This window comes from Micromys minutus (assembly GCF_963924665.1).
Source record: "Micromys minutus genome assembly, chromosome: 16".
Taxonomy (NCBI): domain Eukaryota; kingdom Metazoa; phylum Chordata; class Mammalia; order Rodentia; family Muridae; genus Micromys; species Micromys minutus.
The window spans coordinates 38,839,250-38,860,207 of NC_137985.1; the positions used below are offsets into that span (position 1 = coordinate 38,839,250).

The 20,958-nt window shown below is 51.2% G+C and overlaps 1 protein-coding gene across 1 annotated transcript in view; it reads left to right on the top strand.

The window, feature by feature from the left end:
• The window catches only part of DSCAML1 (DS cell adhesion molecule like 1), a gene marked incomplete at both ends in the record, with an annotated part of 302,088 nt that overhangs the window by 222,828 nt on the left and 58,302 nt on the right, over nucleotides 1-20,958 (top strand). The window contains 6 exons of the mRNA XM_080930658.1: nucleotides 1,385-1,660; nucleotides 3,771-4,067; nucleotides 5,777-6,049; nucleotides 14,482-14,760; nucleotides 15,154-15,273; nucleotides 16,138-16,314. Of these exons, the coding sequence (XP_080786784.1) occupies nucleotides 1,385-1,660; nucleotides 3,771-4,067; nucleotides 5,777-6,049; nucleotides 14,482-14,760; nucleotides 15,154-15,273; nucleotides 16,138-16,314 (1,422 nt within the window). The remainder of the gene's footprint in view (nucleotides 1-1,384; nucleotides 1,661-3,770; nucleotides 4,068-5,776; nucleotides 6,050-14,481; nucleotides 14,761-15,153; nucleotides 15,274-16,137; nucleotides 16,315-20,958) is intronic.

Here is a 20,958-nt window from a genome sequence, read left to right on the forward strand (position 1 = left end):
TACCACAAGGCAAGGCTGTGTCTCCATTTTAGGTGGCAGATCAAGTATTTAAGGATAATAATTGACAAGGGCCCTGATCCGTCAGACCAGATACTGAGCAGACACAGCCAAAGCTGTTGCATCAGGAGCTGCTGGGGATATGGAGTCCGGTCTTTCCTGTTCTTCTCAGCGGAGTCCAGGGGGCTATGGAAGGCAGAAAGGCCCTGTAGATCTCTCTCGTTATGAGCCCCAGAGGCCAGGCAGAGGCAGTGAGGGCAGAGGGGTTGATGCCATGGAAGTGCCCTAGGTAATCTCCGCATTACCCATCCTGTGGATGCTTCATCTGGCCCGTATCTGTAGAATGCAGAGGCTCCTTTGAGCTCTAATACCCAGAAATTTCTGACAGCCAGGCAACTAAGGAGCTGGGAATCCTGTGGACCCCTCTAGGTGGCAGGCAGCATCAGCCTGAGTCCCTGGACATTGTACTCAACAGTATGACAGTAGCCTGAGGTCACTTCAGTTTGAAGGCAGGATCTATCTAGGGTGACTCTCCTCTATCCTCAGCAGAGTCCACTGTGCTATAAAGCTTGGCTGAGGTAACCCCCTGCCCCCCATTGCATTCTCGTGAGACCCTTGGGTAGGCCACAGACACAGCAGAGCTGCTGCTGGCCTTCCAGCCTCACCTCTGACTCCCTAGCCAGATCCAGACTCAGCATCCTCCCCACAGCCCAGAAAGCCATGACAGCTGGTGTGCGTTTACCTGGAACATAGGGTGGAAGTTGTCCTCAACGTGCAATCATGGAGAGGCTAGAACAGAAAGGCCTCCCAGAGCTACCCCATGGCAGCAAGGAGACATATATACAGAAATGAGATCACAGCCTTCCCTTTGGGACTAGGGAGCCATTGCTTAGAATACCATGCTGAGTTTGGGTGATCCATGAAAGTTCTGGCCAAGAAGATGATTTGTGGAACCCCAGAATGCATGTAAAGGACATCAGACTAGCAGCAGGTAGGGGGCTGGTGGCCTGCCTGGGTAGGAAGAATGTGCCTTCTCGTCTCTGGGTGCCGAGCAAATCAATGTCCCATACTTCTGGGGGAGCTGAGGGAACCTTGAAGCTCTGCCTAAGCAGAAGGACCCACCTTAGGCCAGAAGAATCTACCAGAATAAGAAAGTCCACAGAAAATCCTGGTCTGTACCTGCAGGTGCTTCATATGTAAACTGAGACCCAGAGCAGGGGATTTTCTAGTCCTAAATTGCACACATGGGTGTGTTCCCAGAGCTGGCCTCTGCAGCCTCTGTCCATCTAGACACATGCCATCACGGTTAAGGTTTTTTTTATCCCTTTTCTCCCTCCCACCTCCCTTTGTGCCCGCCTTCACATCTGCTCAACCCGGCCCCACTCAGACCCTCTTCGTGTGACCCTGACACCAAAGAAGCTGAAGACAGGCATCGGGAGCACAGTCATCTTATCCTGCGCCCTCACGGGCTCCCCCGAGTTCACCATCCGCTGGTACCGCAACACAGAGCTGGTGCTGCCAGGCGAAGCCATCTCCATCCGCGGGCTCAGCAACGAAACCCTGCTTATCTCCTCAGCGCAGAAGAGCCACTCGGGAGCCTACCAATGCTTCGCCACCCGCAAAGCCCAGACAGCCCAGGACTTTGCCATTATTGTGCTGGAAGGTGAGAGGGTGCAGGTGGCAGGGAGGAGTGGGGCTGTCGTTCCCTGAGAGGTGCTGTGCGTGCATGTACGCTGCTCAGTGCACGAGAGGCAGGCCCCATGCCCTCGTGTCAGCTTTGCAAGGGACCTATGTGAAGGTCCTTTTTAACGTCCCCCATTTTTGAAAGTGAAGAATCAAGGCTTTGGGTGGCATGTCTTGTGAACAAGGGTTTTAACAATATTATTATATATTACTGTTGCCCTTAACAATTACTAGAACTTTCTCAGTAGAAGGGTTTCCTCAGGGTCTGTAGGCTGTGGTGCCAGGAACCTCTGAACCTTGGAATCCTTGGAATCCAACCTGAGGCCTCTTCTCAATGGGCTGTCTCTAAGCAGGAGTCTCCATTCCCACTTTATTCTCTGTCCTCCTGAAGCTGCCACCACCCATGCTCCCTCACACAGCACTTCTGGGTGTGCTTGTTTATGCTGTGCACAGTGCAAGGTGCTTAGCCAAACTATGAGAACCAAATCAAGCTTACACTCCATTTGCCCCTCCCCATAAACCCCAGCACCAGGCTGAGACCACAGAGGGGATGCCTCTTGTTCATTAGTGGAAAGGGGCTTTCAGGGTCGCCAGGAACTCTACCTTCCAACAAGCTTAGGTTCTGTGTGTCTCCAGCTGACCCTTTTTACTACAAAACCACAAAGCGTAAGAGAACACCACTGCTATTCTAACAAAGATGCCAACCCCAGGTCTGTAATGAGGGGGGGTCTCACGACAGGGCTTTTGAGGCTTGGTAGCCGGGCAACCATTGAGCCTGAACCCTCGTGCCTTTCTCTAGTGCACAGCAAACCCCAACACTTCCTCAACCAGTCCCTTACTGCTCTTCCCAACAAATACAGCATTCCAGTTCGGGTTCCTTTGAAATGGATTTCCCGTCATCTCAGGGGCCTCCCACTTAGGAGCACCCCCCCATTAGATATTTACTTGGAGGGGCCAACCCTTTGCCTTGGGTAGAATTCTGGCACCTTAGAGAGTGACTCTGGAGAGCAAACATATGGAAAATGAGGCTGGGGGTGGGGAGAAGGAAGGCAGAGCCAGCCTAGAGAGGAAAGAAAGGAAGAGAGGGGGCCAAAGGTCATGTGACACTACATACTCCAGGATCAGGCAAGCATCAGATCTCCCCAGTTCTAGACAAATGGTTCTTCTGTCCAGTGATAGGGACAGGGCTGGGCAGGCTGGCCAGATCTCTGGTAAACATCGGCATTCTGCTGTGTAACATCAAAAAGTATCAACAACACAATGACATCTGCCCTGTTGTTTATTTATTTGTTTATTTCTTTCAAACATCTACTTTTATTATCTGATCTCTCTTATTTATTTTTTTATGTCTTTATTTTTAGACAAGGTCTTACGATATAGACCAGGCTGACCTTGAACTGGTGACAATCCTCCTGGCTCAGCCGCCTAAGGGCTGAAATAGCCTGCGCACACTCTGCTACTCCAGACGTATTTTTTTTCATTAACCTATAATAAGCATACATATTTACAGGGTACAGAGTGCTTAGTGTCTTTTTAATCCCTGACACCAATCCTGTGAGGAAGGAGGATCCCGTGGCAGGAAGGTTGGAGATGAAGTTAATGGTCTCTTCCTAGAATACGTGGTTAGCCAAGGCTTAAGGCTGGAGCCAGACTCCTATCACCGCCACTGTCTCTGGGAAACTTGCATTTAAACCATAAACGTAAGGTCTTCTTTCTGCGAATAGAGCTAACATGCTAACTCCCTGTCTTTGACATGGTCAAGACCAACACCTACACTTACAGTCCACCCACACATGCCTTCTGAGCTTTGCAGTCTTTATTAATAAACAGGAGCATCCTGAATTCAGTGATTAATTAAATCTTCACCATGTCCAGAAGAAGTAGAAGTAATCTTCATCGTCCACCAATCAAGCAACCTGCTTAAAAGACCCTTTTGCAGTCACCTCACTCCACAATAGTAATTGCACCTCATGACAGCCCTCTGTATCCTGGCTGTCACTTTGCCTCCTCCCCCTCACTGGGTGGGTGGTCTGGTGGGATAGTCTCTCTGTGACTCAGTGACCCTGAAGGGGGCTCCTCGCTCCCTGCAGACGGCACGCCCCGCATCGTCTCATCCTTCAGCGAGAAGGTGGTCAACCCCGGGGAGCAGTTCTCACTGATGTGTGCTGCCAAGGGCGCCCCGCCCCCCACGGTCACCTGGGCCCTGGATGACGAGCCCGTCGTGCGGGACGGAAGCCACCGCACCAACCAGTACACCATGTCCGACGGCACCACCATCAGCCACATGAACGTCACGGGTCCCCAGATCCGGGATGGGGGCGTGTACCGGTGCACAGCGCGGAACTCGGTGGGCAGTGCTGAATATCAGGCGCGAATAAACGTAAGAGGTGCCTGTCCACATTTAAATATCAGAATAGGCTTTTGAGTTCCTTTGCCATCTTTTGTGGTCACCATCATTCTTGTGTGCTTCTTAGTAACTGTCATTTTGATTTTAGTAGAGGTCTGTCTCTTTCCTTTCTTCTCTCTCTCTCTCTCTCTCTCTCTCTCTCTCTCTCTCTCTCTCTCTCTCTCTCTCTCTCCTCTCTCCCATCTCTCTTCTCCCTCCTCTCTCCTCTCTCTCTGTACCCAGACCATCACAGTTCCATCCACCATTTTTGTGTGTGAATGTGTGTCTGGTGCAGTCCACCCCATTTTCCTTCCCCGCTCCTCCTCTTCCCTCCCACAATCTGGCCTGCGCATCCTCCGGACCCCATCCGCCCCATCAAATCACTCTGGGCCCCTAGTGCTCTATGCACCTGCTAGCATCTGCCAGCCCCCAGCAGGGACTTGAAAGGACAAAGACAGAAGCAGGCCATACTCAATCTTAATACTAGTGAGTTCCCAGCATCCTCCACTGAGCCAACCCCAAAATGTCCCTGAAAATGTAGGCAGCTACAAGGCTCAGACCTTCAGGAGTGCAAGAGTGAAACTGAGTCCTCCCAGTTGGGTAATCCCTGGAGACAGGCAGCCTGCAGAAATAGGAGAGGGACCCACAAGGTATTGACCAAACCCCTCCTCAGTTCTCCAAGTTAACATGGTGAGTGTAGTTCTGCCTAATGCTCTGCAGCCCTCTGGGTCTGACTGGTCCTCTCTGGACCTGACCAGTGACCTCTCACCCAAAGCTAGAGGATGCAGAAGTGGACACTGGTCCAGGGATGCTAACAGTTGCCCAGAGGCAGGGATGGGGTAGAGATGGAGATTCAGTCTAAATTCACCTATGTCAGCTCCTTCACCGCATATGACAAGTCTATGCCCACCACCTGTTCAAGCCCCGTGTCTCTCTCTGAACTGGAGTTACAGGGCCCTGGAGGAAGGCTCTTAGTTCTCTCCTGTATCTTCTGAATGGGGACCTGAAGCACTAGATTTCTATGATGCTCTCTAGTACTGTCCCTTCATAGTAACCTCTAAGCTTCCTCCTCCCACTCCCATGATGCCCCCTGCCAGCCAGCCCTCTTGAGGATACTCCCAATCCCCAGCCACTATGGTCTGAACACCACTTTGCAACCTGTTCTCAGGTACCCACAATAGAATTTCCCTGACTGGAAGAAGCATTATGTGGGCTCTTAAGGTCAAGACCTTTCTGGTGCCTTTTGGATAGTATACCACTATGCGGGAGGTTCTTTACGGGGAAGGTATGAATGCAATGCGAACAAACAGAGAGAGAAAAAAAAAGCATGAGGTCCCTGATTCCCTGTGACATCTCAATCCCAGCTTCTCTCTGAAGAAGGCCCCACCTGGACCAATCTGGTGGTTCCCTGTTGTGGCTATGGATTGGCCTCATCCAGTCCTGTAAAGACAGGATTCTTGTGAGGCCTGTGTGGCTCACGGCTGATTGCAACTATCTTGCAATGATAACAGTGGGTTTTAGGAGTGACCCCAATCCCGGCCTCTGAACTTAGCTGAGAAAGTACTCCCTCTGCCCTCACTCGGGAAGTCTCTCGCTCCAGGGGAAGAAGTCTCAAGGGCCAAGCAAGGGAGAAGAGCCCCCACCACAAAGTGGCACTGGCTCATGACGCCACCTGCCCCTCCTCTCCTCTTTCCCCCCCACACTCCCTAGGACCCCCCAGCATCCGGGCAATGAGGAACATCACAGCAGTCGCCGGGAGGGACACACTTATCAACTGCAGGGTCATTGGCTACCCCTACTACTCCATCAAGTGGTACAAGGATGCACTGCTGCTACCAGATAACCACCGCCAGGTGGTGTTTGAGAATGGGACTCTCAAGCTGACTGATGTGCAGAAGGGCATGGACGAGGGGGAGTACCTGTGCAGCGTTCTCATCCAACCACAGCTTTCCATAAGCCAGAGTGTTCATGTGGCCGTCAAAGGTAGGTCATTCCCTGCCTGCATCCTGCCTGCCTCCCAGGATGTCCGGCCGAAGGCACTCTCCGGTATATAGAAGCCCAAGGAAGAGGGACTGGCCCTGGCCTTTGGAAGAAAGATGATAGAGTGGGGGATTGTGGTGAACACAGGCTAAAAGCTCAGGGGGCGGGGCAGGAAAGATATCTGCTAGTTCTCTGAGGCCTGGAGCTCAGTTACCAACCCACCATAGCTTTCTTGCTTACCTGATGGGTGGCTACAGCAGAGATCAGGGTGGGTGCTAGGTGGCTATGTTATCCTCTCAGCAGCCATCTCCTAAGTCTACAGGTAGGATGATTTTTTTTAAAGGAACAATTCAGTAGACCTGTGAGCCACTAGACACTGCCCCCTTGGCTCTGAGACAGTTCGAGTTACGAATTTTCTAAATTCATTCTTTGGGATCCACGGGCATGGGGATTATCTAGAGTGCCTGGGTCCCGTAGGTCCCGTGGGTTCTGGGAGCAGGATGGAGAAGTAGATAGATCATGTTGGGCCTGACCAGGAAATATCAGAGAAGGGAACAGGCCAGGAGGCAAACATCAGCTCCAGCTTCCACCTCATGAATGAAGAGGCAATCTCTGGTGCCTTAGAAGCCAGCAGAAGAGAGACAGTTTTTTCAAGACCCAGGAGGGGTCCCTGTCACCTGGGGGCTTCTCTCCTATAGCCAGACATCCTCCAGAGAAAGGGGGTTGCTGGGAATGGAAAGATCTCTCCCCCTTATCCAGTAGAGGGGGGAGGGAAATAACCAGGAAGGGAAAGCCAGGCAGAGGCTAAGTCTGTGGAAAAAAAGAAAAGAGCACAGGTTCAGGCCAAGAAGAACCCAGACACCTGGGGTGCCCTTAAGGGTCTCAGACCAGAGTCTCCCCTTCTTTGGCCCTGGAAGCATTACCACATGTGCAAGGAAGAGGGGTTCTAGGAGAGAAAGCGTTTGGGGAACACATGCTGTATCAATGAGCTATGACAATGACCACATTGGAAAGGTTGGGAACCTGACAGTCACTGCAGAAGGAGGAGGAAGGCCTCCTCCCTGTGCTTCTTACCTCTCTCTCATCTGGCTCACCCTGAGCAGTTCTCAGGGTGAAGTCACGTGCGTCTTCAGTAGCCACCCTGCCACCTGTCACAGTGCCAGACAGCACGTATTTGTTGAACTAAATCTGTGGCATTAGTCTGGATCAGAGTAACTCATGGGAAGCCACACTGTGAGCTCCAAGAACTGGGGGGAGGGGAGCTTTATGGTCATCTGACACCTGAGAAAGAGAGTTAGGATACACATTGGCAGTACCACCTCCCTGCTTTAGGCCGTGGCAACGACAGGGTGTCCCCTACCTAATGCCCTTCCCGGGCAGCTCAAGGGTCCACACGCCAGGCTCCCATCTCCCTTCCACACCTGGACAAATGGACTTGGTAATGATGTGCCATAACCCTGCCTGCCCTGCTTCCACCCCACTGGGCATCACATAAGCCCATATCCATTTCTGTTACAAGCAATGGGCCGAGAGCGTACAGTGTAAACATCACGTATTAAAACATCTAACCTCTGCCCTGCTCCCTGTGCCCAATGCTCCAGCCAGCATTTGGCGGCGTTTGTCAGCTATAAGAAAAAAATAATAACAGGGCTCCAGCAAGCCTCGGAGTACTCGGAACATCCTGAAAGCTGTGCTCTGCTCATCAATTTTTCAGCCCCATTCAGGGAGCGATCACTCCTAATGAATTGAATCTGATGCATTCAGCCTCAGCAACTCAGTGGACCTGTAGTGATAGGATAGACGATATCTCTCAGCCCAAAGAGGGGTGGAGAGAGAGAGAGAAGGAGAGAGAGTGTGTGTGTGTGTGTGTGTGTGTGTGTGTCTGTTTGTGTCTGTGTCTGTCTGTGTATGTACCTGTCTATCAGTGTTGTGATACAGGCTTGTGTGCAAACCTTCCTGTTCCTCCTTATCACGGTCTGAAAAAAAAGACCAGTACGCTGCCATAGGAGGGGTAAGGTCCCGTTTCCTCTCCAGACCAGACACACATGTAAAGGCCTGGAAGCCAGTTCCCCCACCTCTCCCAAAGCTCAGCTCCTCACCCCACCCTCTCCTCTCGCCTCCCCCACCTCATTAGAATGCACTTTTGCAGAAGAGCCCATCAAAGCTGATTATGATCACGCTGCTTGATTAGCGGCTGTGCTCTTCCAAGAGCTCCCCAAGGAGGGGGGAGGAGAAGGAGGTGCCTCTGGACATGGCAAGGGGCCCAGACTCCAGGGAGGAAGGGAGTACAGGTGTACCACTCCAGACCCTATGACCCTACTGGACATTAGAAAGTGCATCAAGTCAGAGGGGCAGACTGGAACAGAGTGCAGAAAAAGGCTTAGATGGAATAAGACAGAAACCGGAATCCTGCAACAGTGTATCAAGTCCCCTCCCCACCCCCCCCCAACTCCCCAACCCCTCACTCCCCCCCTTCCCGCTTCTCTGTGGGAGCCAAGATTGGTAGACCAGATGCGGCCATGCCAATGCTGCTTTGTGAGCTGGAAAAACAACTGCTGACTTGGTTCCTTCTGGGGACTGCTTGTCTGCTAATGAAATTTTCAATCAGTGAGCCAAGATCAGCACATACCCGACATGCATATACACACGTGTGCAGTGATGTGTAGGGTGCACACATGTGTACAAACTACGTGTACGATTAAGTGTCAGAAGGGCACACTAGCCTACCCGTGCTGGGGCAGATTCATGGACACGCATGTGACCAGTTATACGTGCACAAATGCCTTCTTCTGTAAAAGGACATCCCTGACCCATGAAAGGCAGCTACGGGTGGTTATATGAAACACTGCTCAAGAGTTCCTGGAAGGGAGGCTCAGCAAGGCAGGAGACAGAGGTGCAAAGGGATGCCTTGAGGAATTCCTGGACTTGGCACATGCAGCACTAAATGACAAGGGGACCCAGCTGCAGGGGACAGCACTTGTCTCTGGGCTTCAGGATCCTTGGCAGGATACTAAGAGGAGCACACACAGAGCCAACCTAGACTTGGGAATTTTTGAGTCCTCAGCAGCTGAAAAATAATGGGTCATAAAAGCATCTTCCAGTGCAAAGACTGGGTGTTTGATTAACCAAGGACAGGGCCCACAACTGGGACCTTTTGACACATGGTTCTGGAGGAAAATGTCTCTACTTTACATCGGAGTCTTCGAGAACCTCTACAGCTAGACTGAGAGCCTGAGGCTCACTCTGACTGGAGCAAGGACATGCCAAGTCCCCATATAGCCAGCAGAAGAGGGAACTCACCCCACACAGACTCTTTCTCCAATATCCCTGTCCCAGACTCACACACATATGTCCCTATCCGGTCTGCACATAGCTTCAGACAAGCAGTCCCCAGAAGGAACCATGAACCCATGAACAGTTTAGGGTGGGAAGTTCTATGACCTCAGGGCATAAGCTACCCACCTACCTAAATGCCTGGTTTAGTTGGAGGTCGTTTGAAAGGAGCCCTGCTGGAACCCACAGGCAGGGGGCACCACAGACTCCAGAACTGCCTTTTTCAGAGAGTGCTCTGCTTGTAGCCAGGTTTCCTTGGGAACTCAGAGCAAGCATCCTCCTTCAGGGACATATGGGGTTTGGGGCTGGTGATGGTGGTGAAGGTGTTAGAGATGGGAAAGCATTGGCAGCGTTTCATCCCCTCTGTGACTGACTGTGCACCTACTATGCTCACTCAGTCACTGAATGTGCACCTACCTCCTTCCCAGTGCTATTTCTGCTTCACCAACACAGTTGTGCTCAAAACACACAAAATTCCCCACCCTACAGGAGCTTGCATCTTAAGGATAAACAGACAGTGGATACAATGTGTGACATTAACGCTATGCTGGATACAAGAAGGAAGGAAGGGGCCTTGTGGTCAAGGAAGGCATTGCCAAGGAGGGATGGTTGTGATAAAAACCGAACTAAAGTGTGCTTGTTCCTAGAATAGTAAGATTTATTGAACCTGGAATCTCAGTGTCACGCTAGTAAAATTAATTGGCCTACCTCTACCATTGTGTGCCTAGTGTGTGTGTGTGTGTGTGTGTGTGTGTGTGTGTTTGTGTGTGTGTGTGTGCACACACTCATGTGCATATGTGCTGTCAATGCATGTGGAGACCAGGAGAGGATACCAGGTGCCCTGCTTGGTCACTCTCTGATCACAGGGTCTCCTCTGCTGAACCTGGAGCTAAGCAAGTGGCCAATAAGCCCCAGTGATCTTCCTGTCTCTGCCCCTGACAGCACTGGAGCTGTAGACAAGTCCCACCGCACAGGGCTCCCCCCAGGGTTACTGAGATCTGATATCAAGCCTTCATGCTTTTATGGCAAGCACTCTTAGCTGTCTCTCCAGGCCTGGCACCCCTCCCATGCACAGAGTAAGAAACCAAGGCTCAGGCAGAGGTCGTGGCAAGGTCACTGGCCTAAGCTCACTTGTATAAGCATTAGGGCCTGGAATCCGGATGTCCTGGCCCCAGACGGAGATCTTTCTTGAATCCATGCTGTGTGAACAGAGAAGCTTTGACTTCCCAACTCTCCACAGTGCACACTTCGCAAGCAGGTGCAGTAAATAAAAGGTTCAACCCCAATCATGGATTATAAGAGACCCCATAAAGCATTTACGGGCTGGGCTGGTGGTCAGTACCCCATGACACTTCCAAGCAAGTGTCCATAAACCATAAAGGCTTTATGGCAGCCAGATGTCGTAAGGACTGCCACAATCGCTGCGTCTTTGTAGACACTCTGGTGTCCGGCCTCAGCACTGGTGTGGTACCTTGCCCCAGGAAGGAACCCCACCCCACCCCTAACTCCACCATGCTGTCTGACATTCTAGGTCAGCTACTGAAGCTACATGCACGTGGGCACAATGTGACTTGGGACTGCAGTCGACGCTGATGAGAGCAGGTGGTCAGAGGCCCCCCCAACTCCTGAAAGACTGGTTCCCTGGGAAAAGACGACACACTCATTCTATTAGCTTCTGTCCCTGAGCTTAGATAAGACATGGCTGAGTGGCATCCGGAGCCAAAATAAATAAATAAATAAATAATCATGTGTTCTTATCAAAAATCCCAGCACTGCTGAGAATCCCCATAGCCATCTCTTAGTCTGGACTTGAAGCTTGTCAGAATACCAGCCTGGAGCTATGGAGTTCCCCCAAGAAGCCGTGGCCCTTTCATTTGCAAAGTGGTTATGTGACTTCCCTAACAGAGAACAAATATCTGCCCCCCCTCCCCCCCCAGGTGACCAAACACTCAAGTCTAACTTGGTAAAGCTGCAAGTCTATCAGGACTATTTACAGAAGCAGGGCTAAGGGGTAACTTACAGAAGCACCCGTGTCGGGAAGGTTGCACCCCTGAAGCTTGGCAGGAGGGAGTCTACTCTGCCCAGCCAGCAATTGTCAGCCACTTTTATAACCTTGGGAAGGCCTCATGAGTCTTCTATGCTTCACGAGCTTCCCGGCTTTTATAAGCATCCGTCCTTCCTCTGGGAGGAAAATTTTCTATTTAGAGTAAACAGCTACACAGGTGAGTGAAGTGGCTTCTACCACAGCGGCACGAATAACTTGGTGGTGGCCACATGACAGAGAGGAGCATGCTGCCTCGGACCTCCGAGGAGTGGCCTGGTCATCTGACACACAGGACACAAGGGAACCCTGGACCATCCTACCCATGTAACTAAGCCCCAACAGGAGTGCAGGCTGCTGCTTTCTAGTGGCCTCTCAAAGGCTCCTCTGTGTCATTCCTGACAGTCCTTGGGGGCCTCTGCCCTTTGCCTCACCCTGACCTCTTCTTTCATTCTGTGTGTCACTTGTAAGCACAAGTGACAGATCAAATGGTCCCTGAGGCTGCAGTCACCCCCAGAGGACACCTTCCCCTGCTGAATCCTGGCCCAGTCATCACAAAGGGAAGTAACTTGCCTCTCCCGACCTGGGCAGGGCCCTGCCTTCCTCATCTACACAGAAGTAATACCTTCACAGGGTAGGCATTTCACAGCTGTTACATAATTGTCTAAGTAATGAATTAACCTGTCTTAGTAACTTACACCACTCTCTAAACCCCTTCTTATGAAGAGACAGTCCCCTCTCCTAAGCAAAAGCTCCTTGCTGAGCAACACTGTCTCTGTCTACTTGTTTTGTCTCCCCTGGAAATGAGGTGCTCAGAGTACCCACGCCTTGGTCACATGCCCTACTCTCCAGCTCCTGGAGTGTCACCGCTGACACAAACCCCTGCTCGCAGGCCATACATTCCTCAATCCCAAGAGCTTAGTTAGCACTACCCCAGAAAAGGAAGAACCACGGAGAAGTTCCAGAGTGCTCACAGGACAGCAGCACCTGGAGAGAAGCTAGGGTACTTCGCATTCTGGATGAGCCCTCATTCTGTCTGCCCCACCCCCAAGTCCACCATTAAGGGTTCCTGAGGTCAGCCTGAGAGGTGACATCCAGACATGTGCCTTATTATTATTATTATTATTATTATTATTATTATTATTATTATTATTATTATTATTATTATTTAATGAGCATTTATTGGGCACCCACAATCACCCCTGTTATACAAGTCCCAGCTCCAAGTCAAGGGAGATGGTGGCAATCAGGCCTGTGCTGGCTTTCAGAAGCAATTCCATCAGAAGTTCAAGGAGGCCTAGATGTAACACACACACACACACACACACACACACACACACACACACACACGGATGCACACGGACACCAGGGGTTTCACAAGGATCCAAAGAGAGCAGTCTCTTAAGAAAGTATTCATAAAGGGCAGTGGAGCCTGAGTTTCTGAGAAAACTAGAGGTGCCCGTGTCCCAGCCAACCTCCCACAGGACCAGGGGCAGTGTTCCACCTTAGCCAATAACAGGGATGTGCTGATCTGACCAATGACCAGACCCCTAGGGTATCTGGCTGGGGCCTAGGACATAGCCAACGCCAAGGCGGGTATGGAATCAAATGGGTACAAGCTGGCCAGAGGATGGGGGGAGCTCGTGGCAGTGGAGAGGCCATGACAAGCAAGGCTCAGGCATGGAAAGTCATGACAGACCCCTTAGCTGGAGTAGAGGGCAACCATTAGAAAAGGTAGCATTAGAAGGCCTGCTGGGGCCCCTGATAGGAGTACTGAAATCAGTACCTTCCTTACTGCTGATCTTCCAGACCAGCAGCTCTGGTCAAGAAACACCACCACCCTACCCAGCCCTGCCAAGGATTCAGACGCTTTCTCTGTATACATCTGGCTGGGTTCTACCATGGGCCTACAAGACATACCAGTGCTCTCTCTGGCTGTGGCTGTGGCTCTGGGTAGGCCTGTGGTAAAATAGCATCACTGGCTTCCAACGAGGGGTGGGCAGGAGCCTGGGAGAAGCCTGAGGACCGTGGGCAGCCTCGTAATTTAATTATTCGAATGCAGAAAGGGGACCTCATGTACTTGTGCTCATCCTTGTTAAGCTAATTGTCTGTCTCCTTCGCTCTCCTCTCCCCCCACCCCCATGAGCTGGGGAAGTTGCTGCCGCCTAATTGAGTTATCATAAAGATAATGGCTGATGTTCTCACCAGTGCTGAGAGAGGAGGGTACTTCTCCCAGAGACTCAGGCTGCAGACAGGCGCTCCCACCCTCCATCCCCCACCCCAGGGGTTGAGATGAGGGCAGACCAGTGAGGAGCACTCTGCCCAAGGACTCTACCCGTATGGCCACCCGATGACAGGCTCCCTTTCCAGTTTCAGAACACCTAGGGAGTCAAAAGGGCCTGTGAACATTTGGGGTATTTTTCCAGAGGTAGTAATGCTGCTTGGTTAAAAAGAAGAAGAAGAAGAAAAAAAGAGCCTTGATTTGAGCAGAGAGATCAGGTCTCAAGTCCCAGTGTCACCCCCTCCCCGTCACCTATCTCAGTCACTGCTCCTCTGAACCTGTCTTCCCATCTGTAAACTGAGGCCATCAAGCGCCAGGTGTATGGCTGGGGAAGAATTCAGAGGTTCCTGTGCACACGTAATGGTTCTACAAGCTGATGGCCATGTGGAGGGGCAAGTTCGTAAAAGGTTTGGAAGCATCTGTTTTTAGACAAGTGATCATGGAGAGAGAAGGGAGAGAAGCTAAGCAGGCCTTCCTCACTCGCTTCCAGGACACCTGATCTCTATGGACCACAGAGGGTTAGGAAGTGGCTGCCTACACAAGCTAAGCAGTGGGTCAGGACGCACATGAGCCAAATGCAAAGACCAGTCTGGGAGCTGGGAAGACTAACACAGGGCATACAGTGGAAAAGAGCCAGGGCACCAGGGCATGCTCAGAAGATACTGCGTTGAAAGGAAAATGAAGTTCCGGGGACCTGGGGAGCTAGATTCCAACCCTGCCCCAGGGTAAGCCAGAGCCCTCGAGCAGAGCAGCTGACCATAATATCCCCTTGTCCCCCAGTTCCCCCTCTGATCCAGCCCTTTGAGTTCCCTCCTGCCTCCATCGGCCAGTTGCTCTACATTCCCTGTGTGGTATCCTCGGGGGACATGCCCATCCGGATCACCTGGAGAAAAGACGGGCAGGTGATCATCTCGGGCTCAGGTGTGACCATCGAGAGCAAGGAATTCATGAGCTCCCTGCAGATCTCCAGCGTCTCCCTCAAACACAATGGCAACTACACTTGCATTGCCAGCAACGCGGCAGCCACCGTGAGCAGGGAGCGCCAGCTCATCGTGCGTGGTGAGCGGGTCAGGCCAGTCCCAGGGAGGGGTGGGGGGGTACCCAAGAGCATCTCTCTAGAGTCCCAGCTGGAGTAACAGGCTCATTAGAAGTTGGTTCTGGCTGACGTCTTAAGGACAGAGAGACCCAAGCCTTCTACTTTCAGGCCTGGGGTGGAAGGCATCTATACATGGTCAGCCAAGAGCACAGTCAGGTTTGGGACTCAGGACTCTGAGCTCTCACTGCAGTGCTCGCAAGAGCTCTCACCCTTTTTGACTTCTTGGAAAGTCAAAAGCTGTCTGCTCCCAACATTGTAATGATTCAAGAAGGGCTGACACCTACTGGAAGAGGTCCCCAGACCTAGGGGATCCGGGCAAGACTAAGCCTCTTTTCTCCCCACTTCCCTTTCCACAGTGCCCCCTCGATTCGTGGTGCAGCCCAACAACCAGGATGGCATCTATGGCAAAGCTGGTGTACTCAACTGCTCGGTAGATGGCTACCCGCCACCCAAGGTCATGTGGAAGCATGCCAAAGGTGAGCCTCTTCCATAAGAAGAGCAGGAGGCTGCTCTGATGGCCACGGGACCTGTTCTTACATGCAACTCCCAGCCCTAGGAGGAGCACTGAGTTCTGAGCCTGGGGAACCCCTACATCAGATGGTCTAGAAGTCCTTCTCAGCCACACCAGGGTGAGGGACAGCAGGATGCCAAATCTAAATCCTGTTTGTTTTTTGTGATGCCGACAATCAAACTGAGGGCCTTGCGCCAAACAGGCAACCCCACCACCACTGAGCCACATCCACAGTCCCCTAAGTTCCTCTTGCCCCCACCACTTGACCTCCTAGAACCCCAAAGACAGTCTGTAATGCTTCTCCTGTTTCCCTGCCCACCCTGAGGTCCTATCTAGTCTGAGATCTTAGTCCTTTCCCAGCCCAGCCTCATCACAAAAATACATTGGGTGTCGGATGGTGACACATGATAGACTATGTTCATGGCTAATGGCGGGACTGGAGAGGTCTCCCAGATCCCCATGGAGGACAACCTTTTCCCCAGGCCTGGCTGCGTATGACCAGGCAACTGTCATATGAGAACTCAGTCTCCTGGCCCATTGCCAAGCTGACCAAAGATGGTTCTTTCTTCCTATCTCAGGAATTTATTCCAGCAAGTTCAACGATAAGGTGGGCTCTGCCTAAGGTACTGCCCTGACAGTTCCCATGCCTCAGAGCAGGTCAGGACCAAACCTCTCTGAGGTGTTCTTCGTGGCACACAGTAGGATCTGTGTGGGATGGTGTGGCTCTGCTGTGACATGGCCTCAGGTGGGCAATTGAGCCCTATCAGGCATTTCTGAAAGCTCACATCCAATCCACTCCCAACAACACCTAACTGCTGCCTCCTTCCAGGGAGTGGGAACCCCCAGCAATATCACCCAGTGCCCCTCACTGGCCGCATCCAGATCCTGCCCAACAGCTCCCTGCTGATACGCCACGTCCTGGAAGAGGACATCGGCTACTACCTCTGCCAGGCCAGCAACGGCGTGGGCACCGACATCAGCAAGGCCATGTTCCTCACCGTGAAAAGTGAGTCCTGCCCCACCCTTGGTCTGCCAAGGCCCACCAAGGGTCACCAAGGTCAGTCTTGGCTCTCCCATGCCTGCTGGGATTCTGCTATTCTGTCCAGAAACAGCAAGGTGGCTCAGAGGTGAGCCCGCGAGCCTCCTGGGGGCTTTTGGAAGCACACTTATCCAAAGCAAAGGCACAGTCTGGCTTGTCTCAAGTCAAGGACACAGGTCCTGGTCGCTGTATGGTAATTATTTGATTCACAAGTCAGTTGGCATTCCAGTACCTAAATCAAGCAACTCCTTTCAGCTACTTAATACATACTGAGCTTCGTACCACCTGTTACAGCCTCAAAAGGAAGACACCATATCCACCGTGCAGGTAAAGCCTTCGGTTGAGCTGTGTGACCTTGGAAGGTCATTTTGTCTCTCTGGGTTCTAGTCTCCCCACTTATCGTAGTAGTTTACTCCCAACTTATAAGCATCATAAAACTGTTTTGAATAACACAGAAGCTGAGATTAAATAGAGGTTCGTAGAGGCAGCACAACTCTGTAATCCTAACACTAGGGACAGCGTCTGAATACCCTAGCCAGAGCCACCATCAAGGCCCTGGAAGCCACTGTTTATCTGTTGTCCCTGTGTCTGGCCAAGCACCACAGCAACCATGCATTGATGAGCACATACAGCCTTGTTAAACCATATTTACCCTATCTACAATGATAGCAGAAAAGTCTGGGGCTCAGTCTGTGTCTAGCCCCTGGTGGGGCTGACTGTCAGTGTGGCCCTGACTGGACACAGGTGTGACCACTGGTGCCATTCTTTCTGATGTCCCTCTAGAGTAGCTACAGAGAGCCTTAGGGCCTGTGTTCAGTCTGCCCTACTCCTCCCGGGAGACTCCTCCATGAACAATCCTGGGCCTTCATCCAGATAGGGAAGCCCTGCCAGGAGATCAATGCTGAGGGAACCCCGGGTGGAATCCCCGTGCTGGGAGCAGCCTCCTTCCCACCATCACAAAGTACTTTGTCCTTCATAGAGCAAGGCAATCAATCTATATCCCTCAGCCAGGGAGAGCCACACGGGAAGGCTCGCCTGTCTAGGCCTCACACACACACACACACACACACACACACACACACATATGTCTACTCACGGTCAGCAGAATTCCACTGTGCCAGTGAGGTTGCTGCTCTGGGTCACGTGGGTTTTCATAGATTCCAGGGCACAGAGCAGCAAAGGGTACAGTGGTTGGAAGGTAGACTGTGTGGGAGGAGACCTGGCTCATGTAGGGCCAGACTTAAGAAGAATCATGTCACTTCTGAGGTCTGTGATGCTCTGTGTTCTCTGGGCCAGCCCAAAGTGAGGAAGCAGTTCTGGGGTATTAGGTCATTTCTCTCTTCTGTCTCTCTGTCTCTCTGCCTCTCTGCTTCTTTCTAGGTCTCTCTCTCTCTCTCTCTGTGTCTTTCTGTCTTTCTTCTCTCTCTGTCTTTCTCTCTGTCTCTCCTTGTCTTTCTTTGTCTCTGTCTCTCTGTTTCTTTCTCTGTCTCTGTCTTCTCTCTATCTCTCTCTCTGTCTTTCTGTCTCTCTTAGTCTCTCCTTGTCTCTCTTTGTCTCTCTCTGTCTCTGTCTCTCTCTCTCTCTTACACACACACACACACACACACATATACACACACAAACACATACGCGCATGCATTTCTTTTTCTGCTACTTTCCTTTCCATCCTGGCCTGGCTCTCCCAACAGCTTGTCCCAGCCATGCTGAGCCCTCAGACTACCCCAACGCCAGTGGAGAGAAAGGGTAGATGATGCTAGGGATGTCTGGATGAAAGAGTCTGACCTCCTCCATATAGCAGCCCGAATAAGCCCATATGGCAGCTGGCTGCTGGGTGATGCCCCTGTGACACCGTTGTGGTGGAGCATACAGGTACCTGGTCTTCTCTGTAACTGCTATTCCTCTTCTCCCGCTTCTGCCCTGTATGCTGCTCCAGGTTAGCCCCTCGGGATACTGTCTCTTCTCCCTCTTGCACGCTACCTATTCTGACCTTTCCTTCACCCATCTTCTCCTACTCCTCTGATTGCTATAGAAAGGGAAGAGGGACATAGAACCTTCATAATCTGTGTGTGTGCACACAGGCACATGTGCACACACTCACAGGTACATGCATACATGCACACAGTTTACCAGTGAGTTGGCTGGATAAAGCTCAGTCATCGATGAGTCCGTTCTAAATCCCCCAGTGCCACCAGCCCTATCCCTGACCCACTTGCAGAGGCAGGCCACCTAAAGCTTTGCCTGTATCTCCCACTTTTAGAAAATAGTTGACTTGATTCAGCTCCATAGGTCTAAGCCTTCAGAGGCTAACTGGCCTTTGCCCCCACTGTCCCCAAGCAAAAGAAAACAAAAAGGAAATGTGTCAGAGGGTGCATCATCTCCTAAAGAGTCACACAGGGCAAACTGGACATTTTGGCTGGGCCATGATGAAGGGACATTCACATTCCTGACCTCACAGTGCAGCCTCCTTGGGTCACTGAGCATTTGATGAACAGGAAATGGTTGTTTGCTCCATGACCAGGAGAGCAGAGGAGACATCCCTGAGTTCAAGTCTCAGCTCTGCTACTTGAGAGCTCTGAGATGGCAGACAGTGGCCTCTGTGAGCCTGGTGTCACCCTCTATAAGCTAACAGTTGTAACAAAGATGGCCTCCAACTTCACCATTTTCAGCCTTTACCATGAGGCAAAAGTGTATACAGTCAGTAGCAACTATACTCCAAAATTTAAATTTTTCATCTTTTCCAAGCTAATGGTATTATGGTCCAGTATTCTTTTCCAGTGCTAGGCAACAGCAGTGACAAATATTCCACTTATACTGGTCATGAAGGTAAACAAGAAACACACCTCTCTACTGTCTTAAGTTAGGAAGCTCAGAGGACAGCTCCTGATGCATACTGCACTTCATTTTCCTGCCCTCCCTCCGTGCTCCACCCAATTAATAAGAGTATTCACCATATTTTAACTTATTATGGTTCCTCAAGGGCCACACTGTTGTGAGTGGATGGCAGAGAGCATGTATACTTTTTCTCACTCGTGGGGTACTGATGAGACTACACATTGGCAACAATTTATACAGTGCGTGACACGGGTATTCCTCTGACTGTTGTTAGCAATGGTTGGCTTAGGGGCTGGGGAAGCCATGATGAGCGGCACAGAGTTCCTGTTCTCAGGGGCTTTAAGTGGCAGGTTTGTAGACAGATGGTAAGTGGATAAAGGGGACTTTCTTAAGGGAACTGAATCATATACTACTGGGGCCTATGAAGTCCCACAACTAGCTCTCTGTAACAGACCGTGGGGTGCTGGTGACATGGCTCGGCCAAAATCAAAGAGCTCAGAACAAGAGAATCCACAGCGGTATAACTGTCCAAGGCCAAACCAGGGAGCTAGAGCTCTGGTGTCCATGGGCAAGAGGAGACTAGTGTCTCTGTTTTAAGAGAAGGAGTCAGTGTCCTGAGCTCTTTTGACCTTCTGGGTTCCCATCTGATTGGACAGCATGCGCGTGAGAGTGGCTCTTACTAACTCACATATCCTTTTCCCTGTGTGACCTCACTGGCCTCGGGACTACACGGTCTGGTCCCTGGGGATCCCATAACACAATCCAACTGAAATCTAAAACCATCCGGCCTGGCTAGGGTGCCAAGGGTTTGGGGAAGCAGGAAATTAGTTGTCTAAGTCCTTGGACATCCCAGAAGACAATCCCAAGTAGCCTCTACTCCTCTTTGACCCCCAAGTCTTGGTATTGTTAAGCTCCTAAGCCCCTGAACCCAGACCTTCCCCTTCACATGGGGCACTTTACGATCTTCTCTCTCTTTCCACATCCTCCCTGAGAAACTAGCAATGGTTCCTTTCCACAGACTCTGAGATGGTGGATGAGGTCATTGGGTCACATCACCGAATCCACAGATAAGACTGTCAGCCACCTCTTTCATCATTGCTTTCCTTCTTCTGGCTCTCGGTTTCCTCACCCAAACTAGAAAACCCAGTCCTTATGTGAGCTATGCCACCTCCAGCCCAGGTACCAGAGGCTCCAGCAGCCTTAGGAGTCTTTCCAGAGGGCCAGGCTGTTTCCTCCCAGGACTTGATTGAAAATATACATGTTTAGCAGGAAAAAAAAATACCACATCTGCAAGGCTACCTTTAATCTCTTTTTTAAATTAAAAAAAGAAAGAAAGAAAGAGCAAGCATGAGAGAGAGAGAGAGAGAGAGAGAGAGAGAGAGAGAGAGAGAGAAAGAGAGAGAATGACCAAAAAGAGGAGGCAATTCCTGCTCCACCTGACACACAGAAGAGAAATCATCTTCAAAGAGAATTCTTCATGAGAGGCGGGTACAAAGCCAAGCTGTTCTTCAGAGTGGAAGGGACTTGCTGTTTTGATGCCACAATCACATGGCAGTGCCCCCCAAGAACTCCTGGCCCCCATCTTTATTAAGCAGGTGCTCTTCCTGCCCCTGACTCCCCTCCACCTCTCTAAAGGCTCCAGTGCCTGGGCCACAGACAGAGCTTATGGCCAATTAAACCCTGAAGGGTTCTTTGTTTGCTCTGAGTTTTGGTTTGTTTGTTTAGCAAAATGTCAGGCCAATTAAAGTGAGCTCCAAGAGCCCTCTGCTTCCACACACC